Source organism: Mus musculus, chromosome 6 (genome assembly GCF_000001635.26).
Source record: "Mus musculus strain C57BL/6J chromosome 6, GRCm38.p6 C57BL/6J".
NCBI classification, from domain to species: domain Eukaryota; kingdom Metazoa; phylum Chordata; class Mammalia; order Rodentia; family Muridae; genus Mus; species Mus musculus.
Genome location: NC_000072.6, coordinates 90,097,389 through 90,118,832, shown reverse-complemented (window position 1 = coordinate 90,118,832; position 21,444 = coordinate 90,097,389). Strand labels below are relative to the sequence as shown.

Here is a 21,444-nt window from a genome sequence, read left to right as displayed (position 1 = left end):
GACGGTTGTGAGTGAGTGTGCACATTGTCACTGTAGACAAAACAGATGAGCGAATACAAGATCTTGTGAAGGCAGGCTATTCTCTGGTTGATTGGTCAGAAAACTGCATTTTTATCCATTCCTTATAGGCTATCATAGCCATAATGTTTCTGGGCCTTGTGAACTCTGTGGAAGTTAACATTTGTTTTACCTGTCTTCCTCTAAACTTGCAGAGCAGTCTTGAGTAAGATTCTGAAAAGAAAACAGAGGATTCTGGTCCATGGATGCCTAATGAGCATCATAGCAAACCACACTGCCCACAGAGAGATTCTTCTTCTACAGTCACTAGTGAAAGATCAGCAGGTATTGGATTTTTTCATCAGGTATTGGATTCTCTCATTGCCCTATTTTTTCTTCTTTATGCTCATTCTGATGGGAAAAAAACCTAAGCCCAGAAAACCAACAGCCTGTCTCTCATTAATTCTGTCCTTAGATCTCTGATGCTACGATAAAGGCACCAGAGGCTGCCTTGCCCTCTCCTTAGCCCTGTTCAGGTTGCTCTGGATTCCTCAGTAGGCTCATAAGCAGCAGGGAGAGTCTTTTCTATGGGCAAATGCCCAAGTCCAAGATCCCTAAGCTTCTATGCTTTCCTGCGCATTGTCTCACAAATACTGTCCAGGATGACATGAATAAGGGAAGAAACATGCCAGTGCTTGGCATTGTTGCCTCATCCCAGCAACCCTGTGTAGGGCATGGGTATTATAGTGAATATTGTAAACTTAAAAAAACCCAGAATCTGCCCCTTCTGTCCTGAGCCAGTGCCCTGAGCAGACCTTGAGGGCTGGCTCCACACCCAGTCCCACAACACCCAAAGGAAGCTTGACTTCCAGGTGCTCTAACACACCCAGGATCACAGGATCACTGAGGAAGCTGGATTCCCAGAAGATTGGACACACCCAGTAGCACTAGAGCTCTGACACAGGCAAGATCACACCTGAGGCCACAACATCTTTCCCAACACCCAGTGTAACTGGGAACCCCACAGGTACCGGGGAAATGCAAACCCCAGCCCAGCCAGAGGCACAGGTTCCTTCCAGCTTGCACCTGTGGCAGGAGCAAACCAAGGGCTCTGGCTCCCTGTCCACTCCTAGAAGACCCAGAGACAGCTTGACTCCTAGGAGTTCTCATACAATAGAGTCTCAGGGCACACCAGAATTTCAGGATCCCAGAGGCAGCTTGACTCCCAGGAGATCTGAAATACCGAGGATCTCAGTATCACGGCGTCCCAGAATCATAGGATGCAGAGAAAGCTGGACTCTGAGGAGTTATGACACAATCAGGATCACAGGAGGAACAAGCTATAGTCAGAGATAGCAAGGGCAGGTAGCACTAGAGATAACAAGATAGCAAAAGGCAAGTACAAGAACATAAGTAACAGAAACCAAGGCTATTTGCCATCATCAGAACCCAGTTCTCCCACACAGAAAGCTCTGGATATCACATCAAACTGGAAGAGCAAGTTTAAGATTTAAAATCGCTTCTTATGATGATAGAGGACTTTAAGAAGGACATAAGTAAGTCCCTTAAAAGATACAGAAGAACACTGGGTAAACAGGTAGAAGCCCTTAAAGGAAAAAACACACACACACACACAAAGCCCTTAAAGAATCCCAGGAAAACACAACCAATCGGGTAAAGGCATTGAAAACAAAAAACAAAAAACAACCAGGATCTAAAAGTGGAAATAGAAACACTAAAGAAATCACAAAGTGAGACAACCCTAGAAATAGAAAATCTATCACCAACATAATACAAGAAATAGAAGAGTGATTCACAGGGGCAGAAGAAACCATAGAAAACATTGACACAACAGTCAAAGAAAATGAAAAATGCAAAAAGCATCTAACTCAAAACATTCAGGAAATCCAGGACACAATGAGAAGACCAAACCTATGGATAATAGGTATTGAAGAGAGAGAAGATTTTCTACATAAAGGGCCAGTAACTATCTTCAACAAAATTATAGAAGAAAACTTCCTTAACCTAAAGAAAGAGATGCCTATGAACATACAAGAGGCATACAGAACTCCAAATAGACAGGACTAGAAAAGAAATTCCTCCCATCACATGATAGTCAAAACACCAAATGCACAAAACAAAAGAAAAATATTAAAAGCAGTAAGGGAAAAGGGTCAAGTAACATATAAAGGCAGACCTATCAGCATTCCACAACACTTCTCTCCAGAGACTATAAGAGCCAGAAGGTCCCTGCAAGTGTTTTCCCCCCTTGATTAGTTTATTTATTTATTTATTAGATATTTTCTTTATTTACATATCAAATGCCATCACGAAAGTTCCCTATACCCTTCTCCCACCCTGCTCCACTACCCAGGCGCTCCCACTTTTTGGCCCTGGCATTCCCCTGTACTGGGGCATATAAAGTTTGCAATACCAAGGGACCTCTTACCAATGATGGCTGACTAGGCCATCTTCTGCTACATATGTAGCTAGAGACACAAGCTCTGGGGGTACTGGTTAGTTCATATTGTTGTCCTACCTATAAGGTTGCAGACCCCTTCAGCTCCTTGGGTACGTTCTCTTGCTCCTCCATTGGGGGCCCTGTGTTCCACTGATTATGGAATGGATCTCCGGGGGGGGGGTAGTCTCTGGATGGTCCATCCTTTCGTCTTAGCTCCAAACTTTGTCTCTGTAACTCCTTTCATGGGTATTTTGTTCCCTATTCTAAGGAGGAATGAAGTATCCACACTTTGGTCTTTCTTCTTTTTCATTTTCTTGTGTTTTGCAAATTGTATCTTGGGTATTCTAAGTATCTGGGCTAATATCCACTTATCAGTGAGTGCATATCAAGTGACGACTTTTGTGACTGGGTTACCTCACTAAGGATGATGTCCTCCAGATACATCAATTTGCACAAGAATCTTATAAATTCATTGTTTTTAATAGCTGAGTAGTAATCCATTGTGCAAATGTATCACATTTTCTGTATCCATTCCTCTGTTGAGGGACATCTGGGTTCTTTCCAGCTTCTGACTATTATAAATAAGGCTGCTATGAACATAGTGGAGCATCTGTCCTTATTACCAGTTGGAACACCTTCTGGGTATATGTCCAGGAGAGGTATTGCTGGATCTACCGTTAGCACTATGTGCAGTTTTCTGAGGAACCGCCAGACTGATTTCCAGAGTGGTTGTACAAGCTTGCAATCCCACCAGCAATGGAGGAGTGTTCCTCTTTCTCCACATCTTTGTCAGCATCTGTTGCCACCTGAATTTTTTTATCTTAGCCATTCTGACTGGAATGAGGTGGAATCTCAAGGTTGTTTTGATTTGCATTTCCCTGATGATTAAGGATTTTGAACATTTTTTCAGGTGCTTCTCAGCCCATTCGGTTTTCCTCACTTGAGGAATTCTTTTTCTTTTTCTTTTTTTTTTTTTTTAGCTCTGTACCCCATTTTTTAATGGGGTTATTTGAACATTTTTTAATGGGGTTATTTGAATTTCTGGAGTTAAGCTTCTTGAGCTCTTTGTATATATTGGATATTAATCCCCTATCAGATTTAGGATTGGTAAAGATCCTTTCTCAATCAGTTGGTGGTCTTTTTGTCTTATTGACAGTGTCTTTTGCCTTACAGAAGCTTTGGAATTTCATGAGGTCCCATTTGTCAATTCCTGATCTTTTTTTTTTTTTTTTTCAATTCTTGATCTTAGAGCACAAGCCATTGCTGTTCTGTTTTGAGGAATTTTTCACCAGTACCCATATCTTCGAGGTTTTTCCCCACTTTCTCCTCTATAAATTTCAGTGTCTCTGGTTTTATGGGGAGTTCTTTGATTCACTTAGACTTGAGCTTTGTACAAGGAAATAGGAATGAATCAATTCACATTCTTCTACATGATAACTGCCATTTGTGCTGGCACCATTTGTTGAAAATGCTGTCTTTTTTTCCCACTGGATTGTTTTAGCTCCCTTGTCAAAGATCAAGTGACCATAGGTGTGTGAATTCATTTCTGGGTCTTCAAATCTATTCCATTGGTCTACTTGTCTGTCGCTATACCAGTACTATGCAGTTTTTATCACTATTGCTCTGTAGTACAGCTTTAGGTCAGGCATGGCGATTCCATCAGAGGTTCTTTTATCCTTGAGAAGAGGTTTTGCTATCCTAGGTTTTTTGTTATTCCAGATGAATTTGCAGAATGCCCTTTCTAATTCGTTGAAGAATTGAGTTGGAATTTTGATGGGGATTGCATTGAATCTGTAGATTGCTTTTGGCAAGATAGCCATTTTTACTATATTGATTCTGCCAATCCATAAGCATGATAGATCTTTCCATATTCTGAGATCTCTAATTTCTTTCTTCAGAGACTTGAAGTTCTTATCATACAGATCTTTCACTTTATTATTTAGAGTCACGCCAAGGTATTTTATATTATTTGTGACTATGTGAAGGGTATTGTTTCCCTAATTTCTTTCTCAGCCCATTTATCCTTTGTGTAGAGAAAGGCCATTGATTTGTTTTAGTTAATTTCATATCCAGCTACTGCACTGAAGCTGTTTATCATATTTAGGAGTTCTCTGGTGGAGTGTTTAGGGTCACTCATTTATACTATCATATCATCTGCAAAGAGTGATATTTTGACTTTTTCCTTTCCAATTTGTATCCCCTTGATCTCCTTTTGTTGTCTAATTGCTCTGGCTAGGACTTCAAGTACAATGTTGAATAGGTAGGGAGAGAGTGGACAGCCTTGTCTAGTTCCTGATTTTAGTGGGATCGCTTACAGCTTCTCACCATTTACTTTGATGTTGGCTATTGGTTTGGTGTAGATTGCTTTTATCATGTTTAGGTATGGGCCTTGAATTCCTGATCTTTCCAAGACTTTTATCATGAATGGGTGTTGGATTTTGTCAAATGCTTTCTCAGCATCTAACAAGATGACCATGTGAATTACGTTGATGGATTTCTGTATATTAAACCATCCTCGCATCCCTGGAATGAAGCCTACTTGGTCATGATGGATGATCATTTTGATGTGTTCTTGACTTCTGTTTGTGAGGATTTTATTGAGTATTTTTGCATTGATATTCACAAGGGAAATTGGTGTGAAGTTCTCTCTCTTTGTTGGATCTTTCTGTGGTTTAGGTATCAGAGTAATTGTGACTTCATAGAATAAATTCGGTATAGTGCCTTCTATTCCTATTTTGTGGAATAGTTTGAGGAGAGTTAGAATTAGATCTTCGTTGAAGGTCTGATAGAACTCTGCACTAAACCCATCTGGTCCTGGGCTTTTTTTTTGTTTTTGTTTGGGAGACTATTGATAACTGCTTCTAATTCTTAGGGGAAATGGGCTGTTTAGATCATTAATATGATCCTGATTTAACTTTGGTACCTGGTATCTGTCTAGGAAGTTGACCATTTCATCCAGGTTTTCCAGTTTTGTTGAGTATAGTCTTTTGTAGTAGGATCTGATGATGTTTTACATTTCCTCAGGTCCTGTTGTTATTTCTCCTTTTTCATTTTTGAGTTTGTTAATTATAATACTGTCCCTGTGCCCTCTAGTTAGTCTGGCTAAGGGTTTATCTATCTTGTTGATTTTTTCAAAGAACCAGCTCCTGGTTTGGTTGATTCTTTGTATAGTTCTTTTTGTTTCCACTTGGTTGATTTCACCCCTGAGTTTGATTATTTCCTGCTGTTTACTCCTGGGTGAATTTGCTTCCTTTAGTTCTAGAGCTTCTAGTTGTGCTGTCAAGCTGCTAGTGTATGCTCTCTCTAGTTTCTTTTCGAAGGCACTCAGAGCTATGAGTTTTCCTCTTAGGACTGCCTTCATTGTGTCCCATAAATTTGGGTATGTTGTGGCTTCATTTTCATTAAACTCTAAAAAGTCTTTAATTTCTTTCTTTATTTCATCATTGAGTAGAGTGTAGTTCAGTTTCCATGTGAATGTTGGCTTTCTATTATTTATATTGTTATTGAAGATCAGCCTTAGTCCATGGTGATCTGATAGGATGCATGGGATAATTTCAATACTTTTGTATCTGTTGAGGCCTGTTTTGTGTCCGAGTATATGGTCAATTTTGGAGGAGGTACTGTGAGATGCTGTGAAGAAGGTATATTCTTTTGTTTTAGGATAAAATGTTTTGTAGCTATCTGTGAAATCCATTTGTTTCATAACTTCTGTTAGTGTCCATGTGTCTCTGTTTAGTTTCTGTTTCCAGGATCTGTCCATTGGTGAGAGTGTGTTTTAAAGTCTCCCACTATTATTGTGTGAGGTACAATGTGTGCTTTGAGGTTTACTAAAGTTTCTTTAATGAATGTGGTTACCCTTACATTTGGAGCATAGATATTCAGAGTTGATATTTTTATCTTGGAAGATTTTACCTTTGATGAGTATGAAGTGCCCCTCCTTGACTTTTTTGATAACTTTGGGTTGAAAGTCAATTTTATTCCATATTAGAATGGCTACTCCAGCTTGTTCCTATGGACCATTTGCTTGGAAAAATGTTTTCAAACCTTTCACCATGAGGTCGTGTCTGTCTTTTTCCCTGACTTGTGTTTCCTGTAAGCAGCAAAACGGTGGGTCCTGTTCGTGTAGCCAGTCTATTAGCCTATGTCTTTTTATTGGGGAATTGAGTCCATTGATGTTAAGATAAATTATAGAAATGTATGGGGGACTTTTGGGATAGCATTGGAAATGTAAATGAAATAAATACCTAATTAAAAAAATGTTTTAAAAATTTACTCTCTATAAGCAGAAAAAAAAAAAAAGAAATGTAAGTGATGCTTTCTGTTATTTTTGTTGTTAAAGTTGGGATTCTATTTTTGTCTGGGCTGGCATTTGTGTTCTTTTAATGTCTGTATAACATCTGTTCAGGATCGTCTGGCTTTCATAGTCTCTGGTGAGAAATCTGGTGTAATTTTAATAGGCCTGCCTTTATATGTGACATGACCTTTTTCCCTTACTGCTTTTAATATTCTATATTTATTTAGTGCATTTGTTGTTCTGGTTATTATGTGTTGGGAGGAATTTCTTTTTTGGTCCAATCTATTTGGAGTTCTGTAGGCTTCTTGTATGTTCATGGGCATCTCTTTCTTTAGGTTTGGGAAGTTTTCTTTATAATTTTGTTGAAGATATTTCCTGGCCCTTTAAGTTGAAAATCTTCATTCTCATCTACTCCTATTATCTGTAGGTTTGGTCTTCTCATTGTGTCCTGGATTTCCTGGCTGTTTTGAGTCAGGATCTTTTTGCATTTTGCATTTTAGTTGATTTTTGTCCCCATGTTCCCTATGGAATCTTCCGCACCTGAAATTCTCTCTTCCATCTCTTGTATTCTTTTCTGATGTTCGCATCTATGTTTCCTGATTTCTTTCCTAGGGTTTCTATCTTCAGAATTGTCTTACTTTGGGTTTTCTTTATTGTTTCTACTTCCCTTTTTAGGTCTTGGATGGTTTTGTTAAATTCCATCACCCGTTTTGTTTTGTTTTCCTTTAATTCTTTAAGGCATTTTTGTGTTTCCTCTTTAAAGACTTCCACCTGTTTAGCAGTGTTTTTCTGTAATTCTTTAAGGACTTTGACCTATTCAGCAATGTTCTCCTGTATTTCTTCAAGTGAGTTATTAATGCCCTTCTTAAGGCCTTTTACCAGCATCATGAGATATGATTTTGAATCTGAATCTTGCTTTTCGGGTGTGTTGGCATATTCAGGACTGACTGAGTTGGGAGTGCTGCATTCTGACGATGGTGAGTAGTCTTGTTTCTGTTAGTAAGATTCTTATGTTTGCCTTTCACTATCTGTTAATCTCTGGTGTTAGTTGTTATAGTTGTCTCTGGCTGGAGCCTGTTCCTCTTGTGATTCTATTAGCCTCTGTCAATAGTCCTGGGAGTCCAGCTCTCTTCTCTCAGTGGTCAGAGTACTCTCTTCAGGCAAGCTCTCTTCTTGCAGGGAAGTTGCACAGATGTCTGGCATTCAGACCCACCTCCTGGCTGTAGATGAAGGCATGAAACAGGGCCTGTCCCAGAAGATGTGTTGCCTCTGCAGTCTTTGCGCTCACCTGTGCAGACTGGTCCCAGAGGGACCTGAGACACAACATGGCTCCCTCACCTGCTTTGGAGGTCAGAGCCACTTCTCCTCTGGTGGGGAAGGTTCCAGGATGCCTGGAGCCTGAAAAGGGTGTCTGTCCCAAAAGCTGTATCGCTTCTGCAGTCTGCACTCTCCCCTGAGCAAACTGGTCTCAGAGGGACCTGGGACACAATATGGCTCTCTCACCTGCTCTGGAGGTCAGAGCCTTCCCTGGGCAGAGCTGATCTGCACAGACTGGTCTCAGAGGGGCCCAGGAGACAAGATATCATACAAGGTTTCTATCAGTAGTTTTCAAAGAAATCTGTGCGAGGGCTCTCAATTGACCTGGGTTTGAAGATTGCTATTAAGTTTATTTTCTTTTACTTTTTCAAAAAAATTTAATTAGATATTTTCTTTATTAACATTTTAAATATTATCCCCTTTCCTAGTTTCCCTTCCGAAAATTCCCTATTCCCTCCCCTCTTCCCCTGCTCACCAATGTACCACTCCTGCTTCCTGGCCCTGGCATTCCCCTCTACTGGGGCATAGAACCTTCAGAGGACCAAGGAATTCTACTTCCATTGATGGCCAACTAGGCCATCCTCAGCTACATATGCAGCTAGAGCCATGAGTACCACTATGTGTACTCTTTGTTTGGTGATTTAGTCCCAGGGAGCTCTGAGGATACTTGTTAGTTCATATTGATGTTTCTCTTATGGGGCTGCAAACCCCTTCAGCTCCTTGGGTCTTTTCTCTAGTTCCTTAGTTGGGGACCCTGTACTCCATCCAACTGATGACTGTGAACATTGACTTCTGTATTTGTCAGGCAGTAGCAGAGCCTCTCAGGAGACAGGTATATCAGACTCCTGTCAGCAAGCACTTGTTGGCATCCACAATAGTGTCTGGTTTTCCTGGTTGTTTATGGGATGGGTTTACAGGTGGGGCAGTCTCTGGATGGTCATTCCTTCAGTCTCTGCTCCATATTTTGTCTCTCTAACTCCTTCCATGGTTATTTAGTTCCCCCTTCTAAGAAGAATTGAAGTTTCCTCACTTTGGTCTTCCTTCTTCTTGAGTTTCATGTGTTTTGTGAATTGTATCTTGGGTATTCTGCCTTTTGGGCATAGCATGTGTTCTTTTGTGATTGTGTAAGCTTACTCAGGATGATATCCTCCAGATCCATCAATTTGTCTAAGAATTTCATAAATTCATTTTTTTAAAAAACAGATTGGTAAAAGATTTTTACCAATCCTAAATCTGTTAGAGGCTAATATCCAATATATAAAGAACTCAAGAAATTAGATTCCAGAAAACCAGATAACCCTATTAAAAAGGAGGATACAGAGCTAAACAAAGAATTTTCAACTGAAGAATACTGAATGGCTGAGGAGCACCTAAAAAATGTTCAACATCCTTAATCATCAGGGAAATGCAAATCAAAACAGCCCTGAGATTCCACCTCACACCAGTCAGAATGGCTAAGATAAAAAATTCAGGTGATAGCAGATGCTGGTGAGGATGTGAAGAAAGAGGAACACTCTTCCCTTGTGGTGGGATTGCAAGCTGGTACAAGCACTCTGAAAATCAGTTTGGCAGTTCCTGGGAAAATTGGATATAGTACTACTGGAAGATCCAGCAATACTCCTGGACACATACCCAGAAGATGCCTCAAAATGTAATAAAGACACATGCTCCACTATGTTCATAGCAGCCTTATTTATAATAGCAAGAAGCTGGAAAGAATCCAGATATCCCTCAACAGAAGAATGGATACAGAAAATGTGATACATTTACACAATGGAGTACTATGCTTTAAAGTTTCTAAGAAGGATTTATTTTTAAGTTTTCACATTTCTCCATTCCTCATTCCTCAGCATGGCAAGAACGAGATCTGATCCCACATCCTAACACCACCATACAGTAGCTATACCTACCATTCACTATTTTAAATCTGGCTATCTGTGCATGATTGTGCAAATGACAGTATGGTTCTCTGAATATACATCTGGCTCCATGAGTGTGTGTGTGTGTTTGTGTGTGTGTGTGTGTGTGTGTGTGTGTGTGTGTGTGTGTTGAATCATGTGATAATTGGCTCTCAAAACAATGTTTTCTTATGTATTTTGCCAAATATAAACAACTGAGGCAACCGAATTATTGGAAATGTCATAGATATCACATAGTTATATCATGGAATCCACCAAAGAGCATGCACCTACACTCAATTAGACACACACACACACACACACACACACACACATACACACACACTTTTAAAACTTAAAAAGTAAATTCTTCTTATGAACTTTAATGCAATCTGCAAACCCAGATCAATTGAGAACCCTGTCACAGATTTCCTTTGAAACCTATTTAGAGATTGAAACCTCATGTGATATCTGAAAGGTCATGTGGTTTAATTGTCTTTTATATACTTGTCATCCACACACAAAGTAAACAGATTTAACAGAAAAAAATACTTTCATAGATCAATTTAAGCCACAAATGTTCCCACTATGCCATGATCCATAGCTCTGATGACAACATCTTGGATTATATTCAGGGACTATACCCATCACTGAAAAATCAAACATTTACTATTCTGCCACACATTGATGTGACAAACTTAATCATATACTTGTCATTGCAAATAAACACAAAAGGGCTGAATGTGGCATAGCTATGGGAAATAATAATTTTGACACAGAAGAATGTTGAGACATCCTTGAACTTCAGCCTTGCTTGGAAAATAACTGTGTCCAAAATGTAGAGAACCACAAAGAAGCCCATGAGTAGCATGATGGTACTGGTGGCCCTTTGCTCTGGGGATGCTTTTGAAGAAAGGCTGGTGCTGTGAAGATGACGGGCCTGCTTCTTGTGCCTCCATAGGAGAACTACCACGTACCCACTGGACAGGGCCATGAGTCCGATGAGAAAGGCTTCCCTCATGGTCATCATTGTGGAAAGTATGCTTGTTCTAGAGTAACTCACAGGTAGAATTGAACAGGACTGAGTAACATACAGAAAATTATCTGAGGTTGAATTGAAGGTAGCAATAATTGATACTAATAGGTGACTGCTAAAAGACATATAGAGAACACAGAAGAAAAGAAAGGCACCTGAGATGTGATGGGGAGATTTATGTTTAAACTTTGTTAAACATGAGCTTCTAGGACTAAGAGTGATGGTCCAAAGGACATTCAGCAGACAGGTTGCACAAAAGGTGAGTCCCCTCAGAAGCCTGTGCAAATAGATAAGGGATTGGCATGTGGTAGAATCCCATCTCCCCCAAGGCATAAACATGTCCACAGCTATGAGTCCCATAGTTATAAGCAGCATTAGTTGGGTTATGGAAAAGAAAGCAATGTAGAGATCAATGGGTTTGGGCTTGTTCTCATGAAGGAGCTTGCAGAGGTGGACAACAAAAAGGATGCTGTTAGCTGAGATCCCAACACTCACTTCAGAGAATAAGGTGATTTTCATGTTATTGTCAGTGTGGAGTAAGTTTGCTTTACTCATTGTATCTGGGTAGGAAGCAAATAACAAAAATCTGAGGAGAAAAGAGAAAAGTCTTCCTTACAAAACACAGCCTTGTTCACGAATCCCAACCAACACCTAGATGGCAAGAAGGTGTCAACTCATCCCGATTCCAACTCACCAAACTCAGCTCCAGTTCACACTACCTGAAAGCCATTCCCACTGTCTGAACTGTCCTAATGCATTCCAATCAGTGCTGAATGAATTCTGTGTACAATTTTAGGGCTACCTCCAAATATAAACTTTCTTGTATACTGACATTCCATGAGTTCTAATAAACCTTTCAACTCATGGTCCCTGGATTTGATTTGTTCTAGGCAAAGAGCTGCATCTCACTTGATAGTCAGATACACAATAGCTTTACTTATCTGGTGAATGGAATGGAGAAAGTTGCACAAAACTAGAAATGTGCCCTCCTAAAGGACTGTGTGCCCACTGCACAGGGTTATTTTATTTCAGTGTCTGCTTTATTCTGCTCCTTTATCACCAATCCAAATATTCATTGTGCATTCTCTTTCTGTCTCTCTCTCTCTGTCTCTCTGTGTGTGTGTGTGTGTGTATGTGTGTTTCCTCCCACTATGCCTCCATTTTTCTATTCCCTTACTTCATTTCTCTCTCTCTCTCTCTCTACCACTGTCTGTTTTACAAGACAGATTATCTCTGTGTATCCCTGAATGTATTAGAACTCATTCTGTAGACCAGGATGGACTCTGACACAAAGACCTGCCGGCTTCTACCTCTCAAGTGGTTGGAATAAAGAAATGTGCCAACACTGCCCATACAGGCAAAAATTCTTAACAAATCTGCAGAAAATGATTACCAATTTGAACTCTGAATCAAATTCTACCCTCTGCCATTTCCTCAGAGTGTGACCTTAAGTACTCAGCGCTCCAGTCACCTCCTCTAGAACGTATGGGTAGTTAATCCTGTACCTGTTTCAGAGGACTCTAGGTGTGAAAGAACATGCTGTACAAACACCAAACATGAAACTGTTTCTGGCCCAGAATGAACTCTATAGACATGTCACCTGCTGGTTTTCTCATGCAGTGCTTTGTTATGTGGCCTGGGAGACACAATTAATCTCTGTTAATGACTGATCAGCTCTTTCCCTGCCTGAAACAGAAAAGATGAAAATGATCAAAACTATAGAATAATGAAGCCTGGTTCCATTTCCAAGCAGCCTGAAATGTGGTCTTTCTCTGAATTCTAAATGAGTGTGTGCCCAATCTATGACTTTATTCTTCTGCCATGATGCCTCTGAGAAAAGACTCCGAGAATCAGGTATTAGTGTGATCATACTCTTAATTTCCTCCTTTGGCATGTAAAATCGAATGGTAAATAAAACTGCAATTATAATAGACTTAGGGCCATCCCATTCTAAGGTCATGATTAAGTGAAAAGTATCACCCAGTCTTGAGGGATAGACTTTAGAGGAGTCTTCCATCTCCTTCTAGGTACAAGAGGTTTCTCCACACTTCAGAGAAGCCTGCCCAAAGGACATGAGAAATGCAGTTGGTATTTTATGTAGAACACATAACTTCCTTTAGTGAACATTTTGTATGTATGAGGCCAATACTGTTGTTAAAAAATTCACAGATACAATTACAGAATTATCAACTGAAAATCAAGGATATGAATTGAAATGATTTCAGTGTTTTTCAAACCATACTGTAAAGTAATATAGCATATTAATAATAATAAGTGTTTAAAATCATCTAAATATTTATTCTTATATCAATAAAACTTCTCTTTGCAACAGAGCAACATTACAGAAAACCACAACCAACCAATATACAGAGTTGTGCATCCCAGTCTCAGTGGATCCATGTACCAAAGAACTCCTGTAACCAAGGCACAGAGAAACACCACAGAAGATGGGTGGAAAGACTGAAGAGCTGGGAGATCAGGGAGTTTACTGTGAGATTGTGTCTCCTGGTTGTGTTAAGGAGATGTGACTGCCTAAAAATGAGCTAAACAAGGATAACAATTAGACATGCCAAGTTATGGGAAAGCCCACCACTTAGCTATACAAAGAACTACAGGTAAATAAGGAAAGCTAAGAACAAGAGGAATTATCTTCTGCAGGGGAGTGCACACCAATTGTTTGTCCAAAATCCAAATCAGCATGGAAAACACACAAATAACAATACACAGACTGAGCATTTTGAAGTTATGCATTTAAGAATATGCATTATGTAATAAAAGGAGGACATGAAATCAATTAACAGCAAGGGAGGTTACTTAGAAGGGTTTTGAGGGAAATAGGGGAACAGATAACTCATATAATTGTACTATAATCTTTAAAAGAACAATGAAATGTGAAATGAACCAATAGGGAAAATTTAGAAATCATCAACACTGAGTAAGAATTTATACTGCAGAGCTGAGTTGGAGAGTTGGGAAAATATTTAATTATTTTGCTTTGTAAAATTGGTCAGGGAGAAAGAAGGAAAGTCTAAGAGGGAAGAACAGGCAAACAAAATGCACCCGGAGCAGGAAATGTCCAGATGAATCCCGATCATTCCTCGATAGAGCAACTCTAAAGTAAAGGCTTCAACTAATCAGGAGAACAGAGATAGCCCACTGTTCAGCATGAAGCCAGGGCCAATGAGTGTAGACACTATGTCATCCTTCAGTTACACAAATCTTGCACAGCCTGAAATCCATGGCATCAATAGGCCTCAAACGAGTGACCAGTGTTCAGTACAACAATGACCTGATCTTGTCATCTGGGGGGAAGTAGAGAGCAGAATGGAAGAGGGAATACTCTCTGCAGTAGCCACTGCATGCTTGGTGCTTATGGCCCTGTAGATGCACTGCATCTAAGGAGGAGAAAGGCAGAGTGTTTGTGTGCATGGGGCAGTATTCTTTATCTAACAATTGTACTTGGACAACTACTTGGAAGACAGTGGGGGAGAAGCCACCAGTGCCTCAGACAAGGAAAACCATCACTAAGCTGATTACAACACTGTGTACAGAGAGGAAACAAAGAAAAGGGACTATGTGGATGTGATAGGGAAACCATGAAGAATACTTGGGCTAAGAAGTGGCTGAAACCCTTTATTGTCCTCCAGATTCACCCTTGCAGCTAGACAGTTGGCAGTATTTCAAAACACATCTTCAGAAACTCCAGAGAAGGCAGTGTGTTCTTATGGTGAAGAGACAGGGAATCCTAGAGAAACCTTGTCACAGACCTGACATGAGTTTTGTCACAGGTGTCTGCTGTTACTACAGAGTCTCAATTGTGCTGCAGGAGAAACTATTCCTGACAGAACCTGAGATGTGATGGATCTTTTGATGGATCAAGGGATTGCAGGCCTCCTTGACCAGCAGCTTTGATGAACTCTTTGTAACAAAAAGCAAGATAGATTTTGGGTTATCTCTAACATCATGAGAAGATACACTATGGGGAATTAAGGGAGCTAGTAAGAGACCTGACCTAGAGAATGCAATAAAATCCAGGTATTTCCAGTATTGGAGTGCTTTGCAGTTTTTTTTCCCAAGAAACAAAAGTCATCAATTCCATTTCTTAGGTCCTGGGAAAAGCACTACCATGTTTGCCGGAAACGTGATATTTCATACCTGGCAACCCTATTCCTTAGCTGAAACATCCCATGGGTGAGAGCTCAGGCTAAGGACAGCCTTTGAGATCTAGGAACTCTAGATGAACTGAGTGTGAGATCCAGCACACTGTGAGGCTGTCCACAGTGCAGCTTTGAACATGCCGATTTATTTTTTTGTAAAGTTTCTGTCTTAGAGTTGGTTTTTGTTGTTGTTGTTGTTTGTTTGGTTGGTTTTTTTTTCTGTGAGCAGACACCATGACCAAGCCAACTCCTATAAGGACAATATTTAATCAGGGCTAGCTTATAGGCTTAGAAGTTTAGTCCAATAAATTCAAGGTAGGAGCATGGCAGCATCCAGGCAGGCAGAGTACAAGAGGAGCTGAGAGTTCTACATCTTGTTCCAGAGGTGAATAGAAGACTATCTTCCAGGAAGTTAGGAGGAGGGTCTCAAAGCCCACCCTCACAGTGTACCACTTCCTCAAAAAAGTCCACACCTACTCCAGCAAGGCCACACAACCTAATAGTGCCACTCTCTTGACCAAGCTTATTCAAACTACCATATTCCAGTCCCAGACTTCAGTAGGTTTGTTCAGACACGTGAGACTACAGGAGACATACCTAGCCATAACACAATAAAAAATACGTTTGGTCCAAATTCCTAAGTCCCCATAATCTATAGCAGTCTCAAAAATGTAAAAAGTCTAAAGTTCAAAGTCTGTTTTGTGATTTGTCCAACCACTTAACTATAGTCCCCAAAGCAAGACAGGAAATCAGCTGGGCAAAATCCAACCTGTGTCTCCATGTCTGATATCAAAGTGATTTTCAGACCTCTAACTCCTTTTTCATCTTTGTTGACTGTAACAAAAAATTTCTCCTTGGATGGTTCCAATTCCTCTTAGCAGCTTTCCTCAGCAGATACCCCATATCACTGGCAGGTTGAACATCTTGGGGTCTTCAAGGCAACATTATCATTACAGCTATTTTTCCAGTGCCTGGGACCCACACCTGAACTTCTGGTCTCCTCCAAAGAACATGGGTCACATATTAATATTCTTCTCCCCTGAAACCACTAGAGCCAACATCCACATTCAAATCACCCTCAGCAACAAAGCCATCCATATTCCTGTTAGAATGACCTATTAAGACCCACTTAAAGCATCCCACTACACTCCAAATCCAAAGTCCCAAGATTCACATACTTCCAAGCAAAAGCATGGTCAGGACTATCACAACAATACCTCAGTCCCTGGTACCAATTTTTTTCTTAGTTAGGATTTTACTGATGTCAACAGACACCATGACCAAGCCAACTCTTACAAGGACAATACTTAATAGTAGATGGCTTAGAGGTTTAGAATTTCAATTCATTATCATCAAGTCAAAAGCATGGCAGCATCCATGCAGGCATGCTGTAGGAGGAGTTGAGTGATTTACAGCTTGTTCCAAAGGCAAGCAGGAAAAGACTGGCTTCCAGGAAGCTAAGACAAGGGTCTTAAAGCCTATGCCCACAGTGACACTTCCTCCAACAATGTTACACCTATTACATCAAGTCCCCACCTACTAACAGTATCACTCCCTGGGCCAAGCATATTCAAACCACCATAGCTTCAAATCTCTGAAATATTTACACCAAAGAAGTCAAGACTAAAACAGTTCTTGACAGACACAGACCTGAAGAAGTTTCATTGAGGTACATGTTTTAAATTTCGTTGGTAACATAAAATGATCTATAGGAAAAAAGTAAGGCAGGACATTCACTGTGAGACTTAAGTGCTGAAACAGAGAGTTTCTGAGTTACTTTAGAAAAATGAACTCAAACCAAAAATCTATGGATATTCCAGAACTGTGCAACATTGATGAATTGTAGAAGTTACAGAAAATGAATATCTTAAGAAGAAAACACATTTTTTTACCCATGCAGATCACAATCCCCTGTACTGAAGAGCCATCATAGCTCAGTGTCTCCATTGCAGATGCTGAAAACCTCCTTGTAGCCCGAGAACTCATCCTCCCTCAGCCTGTCTGGCACCAGACTACCTTCTGATTCTGCACTTGGGTGCAGGACACTTACCCAGATGGGCTTGGCAGGGGAGGACTTTGTGCCTGAAGAGATCCTGCACAGAATTAAGGGAGTCTTTAATGCATGTGAGCAATTTGTTATTTTAGTGTTTGTAGAACATGACAAGTTCTCTCTGTGGAGCATGAAGACCTGGCATCACAATGGAGCGTCTTCCTCACCTTTGATCTGTCCCCCTGTGTTGTGGATAGCAACCATCTGGGGAGGACTGGGCAGAAACTTTATCTGAGATATCTTGCAATACCTGTGGGAAGGATCAGAAAGTTGCACCAATTATATAATGCTAAATTTACTCATTTTAAATCTCAGGTATAATTAGTCCTAAATGATTTCATATTTTGTGATGTGTCTACTCTGGGGTGAGAGACTCTGGGCTTCCCATGACTTACCACGGAGGCTTTCATCCTATGGTGTTAGCTGGCAGCCTTTCCTGGGTCAGTTCTCAGAAAATCAGGATTCCATATAGTACTGCTTCTGTGTGCCTTAATTTCCATGTGTTCAGATTTAAGATTCAAGCTTTGAGTGACATTTACAAGTAAATTTAAAAAGACATTATAGGAAAGGGTAGAGGGAGAGAGGCACAGCTGGTAGCCTTTGGTGAGGCAGTCATGGAAACTTGAAACCAGCAGTGGTCATGTTTAACCTAAAATGCTACTACCACCTCCTGTCCATTCTCCGCTTTATGTTTGGGTTCAAGATGTGACTTCTCAATTTTTTATTCCAGCTGCCATGCCTGCTGCTTGTTGGGTGCTTTCTCACCATGACAGTGTTGTTTGCCAAATTAACTGGAGCACTTCTTAGAGGTTAAGAGAGATCTGACTCATGAATGGTTCTGTAGGGAACCAGCCAAGTCCCAAATGAGTGTGTGTAATTTGATCTTGGCACAGCTCTGTCAATGACCAGTGGCTCAGTCCAATGGTAATGGAAAAACCTTCCCTGGATAAAGCTTGGTGTCATGGCAAAGCCTTCCGGTGGTCCAAATAGGAATGCTCTCAGTGTGTGCAAAGAATGTTCAACCATAGCTTTCCATACTCTAGATGTTTATAGCCTGAAGACTGACCACTATAGACACAGTTACTCTTGGGAGCAGCTAAACCTGCCCCCCCTGTTCAACTCTATGCAATTGCCTTCCTACCTGCTCAACTGTATGCCATGGCCTGCTTCTTTGTTTATCTGTATGGAATAACATCACTTCCTTTTCAACTGAATATAACATATTCATTGAGGGTTATTAGGGGTCTCCATCACATATCCGAAGCCAATCTCAGCTTTTTTGTATGTGTTTGAGTGCCTGTCCTTTCTTTATTTGCTTTCTGTCTATAGTCTGCTGGGACACAAGCTGTGGAAGGAAGTGGCTCAAAATTAATATCAACATTACCAGAAGATGAGGCTTTGCTGCACAACTACATCAACACAGATGCTTTTAAGTCAAGGGATGAAAGCAAGGGGATGAATGAAGGGAGGGGCTGATTCCTCTCCATCTGGTAAGTGATGCTGAGGCTCCAACTAATAAGTAGTAGTATAGATTACTGAATGTCAGTAAGGAGGGGCCCTCCACCAGGGTCAACTGTGAAATCAAGAACTGATGCTAAGTTACCAACCTTTGAAATTTCCACTACCAAACAAGAAAATAGCAACTATAGCAGGGAGAGTTTTGTTCAAGGATTGTGAAAATAGGATAAAAAAAGAAAATTCTGTCTCAAAGAACAGTGCTCCTGGGTGGGGCCACCCACCCACCTCAAAAATAGTAATTCAGAATTTCTTCTCTCAAAAAGAAATGCAGGGAAAAAGAGTGGAACAAAGTCTAAAGTAAAGGCCACCCAGAGTCTGCCACACCTAGGGAGCCATCTCATCTGCATAAACCAAGCCAGATACTATTGCTTATGTCAAGAAGAGCTTACTGACAGGAGCCTGATATAGCTGTCCCCATAGAGGCTCTGCCAGAGTCTGAGCAATACAGATGCGGATGCTAACAGCCAACAATTGGACTGAGCACAGGGTCCCCAGTGGAGAAGTTATGGCAAAGACTGAACATGCTTGAAAGGGTTTGAAACCCCATAGGAAGAACAATATCAACCAACCTGACCCCCCCCCCAAAAACCTCCCAGAAACTAAACCAACAACCTCAGAGAACACATGGGCAGACCATGGCTCCATCTGGATATGTAGCAGAGGATTGTCTTATCTGGCATCAATGGAAGGGGATATACTAGGTCCTGTGCAGGCTCAATGAGCCAGTGTAGGAGAATGCTAGGGAACTGAGGCAGGAGTGGGTGAGGGAGCATACTCATAGAGGCACTAAGCAGGGGGAGAAAGAATAAGAGGTTTTTGGAGGGGAAACAGGGAAGGGTGATAACATTTAAAATGTAAAAAAATAAAATAATCAATAAAAAAGAAATTAATCTAAGACATTCTCAAATGTATGTATGTATGTATGTATGTGTGTGTGTGTGTGTGTGTGTGTATGTATGTATGTATGTATGTATGTGTCTTTGTATGTATGTAAAGCCAGGTGACAGGCTCTTTGACTCTTATCCCTGGACATTGATTTCCTCTACAATGGAGTGTAGCCATTGCCATTGAGAATTCCTCATGCTCTCCTGTAATAAAGTCTTGCTGTCAGCTACACTATGCTCTGTGGGCAGTCATTCAACTGAAATCACCAGGTTAAGGAAGCCCAAGGAACACCTTAGTGTGATCCTAGGAACACATCCTCCACAATATTCAAAAACAGGTCCCAGAGAAGACACAGCAAAGGTAAACACAGGTGTGCATCTGACCCTCACATGCAGACTCCCACCTGGCTTTCAGTTTTCAAATTGTGCACTGAATATTGCTGCTAGGATACAGTTTTGTAGTATAGTGGTTTTCACAAAGCATTTATTAATGGAAATGCTTCTAAAATTGGCATATCTGAGTGTAAAGACTTCAAACCTCTTTTCCAACTGTGTTATTGTCTGTGGGAGCAAACTAAGACCCACCAGCATCATTCACGTTGCTCCAGATCCTGGTTTGCTTCCCTGTTGCTGTCATAAAATACTGTGACCAAAAGCAACTTAAAGAGACAATAATTTGCTTCAATTAACAAGCTGTAGGCCATGGTAAGGAAAGCCAGGACAAGAGTTCAGGAAGGAACTCAAACAGAAACTACATAATAAGGCTGCCTACGGGCTTTTTACACCTAGATTCTTTAACTACCTTTCTTATTGAGAACCCCACAGGTGACTCTGAACTGTATCAAGTTGATAATTGAAGGTAACTTGAAAATAATTTTATTTGGGTACCTTCAGAGCACATTGCAAGGTCTGTTTCCCTACTATACAGAGATGAGCTGCAGTGTTCTGCTACTGAGTTTTTATCAGTGTGACACAGGCTAGGGTCCTGTGGGAAGAGAGTACCCCAATCCTCCACCAGATTGTCTTGAGAGCAAGTCTCTGGGATATTTCCTTGATTAATGATTGATTTGATAGATTCCATTCACTGTGGATGGTGTATCCTTAGGCAGGTGGTATATGAGAGCAAGCCATCAGAAGCAAGGCAGTAAGCAAGCAATTATTTTTCATGGCTTTTGCTTCAGTTCCTGTCTCAAGGTTCCTCCCCTGGTTTTCGAACTTGGCTTCCCTTGGTGATGGCCTGTGATGTGTATAGTATAAGCTGTAATAAGCCTCCCCCCCCCAAGTTCTTTCTGGTCACAGTTTTATCACAACAGAAAGAAACTAGGACACCTGATATTGGAGAAGCTGAACAAACACTGCAGTGTGGAAGGACACTGTCATTGTTATTATCCCTGTCCTCTGGGGTCCAATCCTGTTTCTTTTGTGGACAGGGGTTGGGAAATGACTCACTCTCATTTTTTCAGGTACCAAGATACTAGGTTAACTGCAAGAAACATTTGGGGTGTCTAAGTGCTCTTCCAAACACTCTGGCACCTTTAGCTGGTCACCTTCATAACTTACATTGGTGCCTGTTGTAGTAGGGGCTGAAATGGGAGCATTTCCTAGCTTGGCACTGAACATGTACAGTTGATGCCAGAGAGGGTCTTGTTGACATCAGGGGAAAGACAAGACATAATACACAATAAGAACTGCTGGATTTGCTAAGGAATATATTTGGCTCTTTCCCCCAATGTGTCCACTATCAGGTTTGCATAGGGCAGCCTCCACAAAGTATAGTAGGGGGATTACTACACTCAAAGTTCTAGAGCATTCTAGGAAGGAGCAAGGAAGCA

At 40.7% G+C, this 21,444-nt stretch overlaps 1 protein-coding gene across 1 annotated transcript; it reads right to left on the bottom strand.

Moving 5' to 3' along the window:
• Nucleotides 1-10,625: 10,625 nt before the first annotated feature.
• Vmn1r50 (vomeronasal 1 receptor 50) lies at nucleotides 10,626-11,558 on the bottom strand. Its single transcript, NM_053225.1, has one exon. It carries the CDS (start codon nucleotides 11,556-11,558, stop codon nucleotides 10,626-10,628), a length of 933 nt encoding a protein of 310 aa, NP_444455.1.
• Between the last annotated feature and the right edge of the window lie 9,886 nt (nucleotides 11,559-21,444).

Bases quoted from the DNA above. Each gene is read 5' to 3' on its own strand.
- Vmn1r50 (NM_053225.1), bottom strand. From the start codon at position 11,558: ATGAGTAAAGCAAACTTACTCCACACTGACAATAACATGAAAATCACC.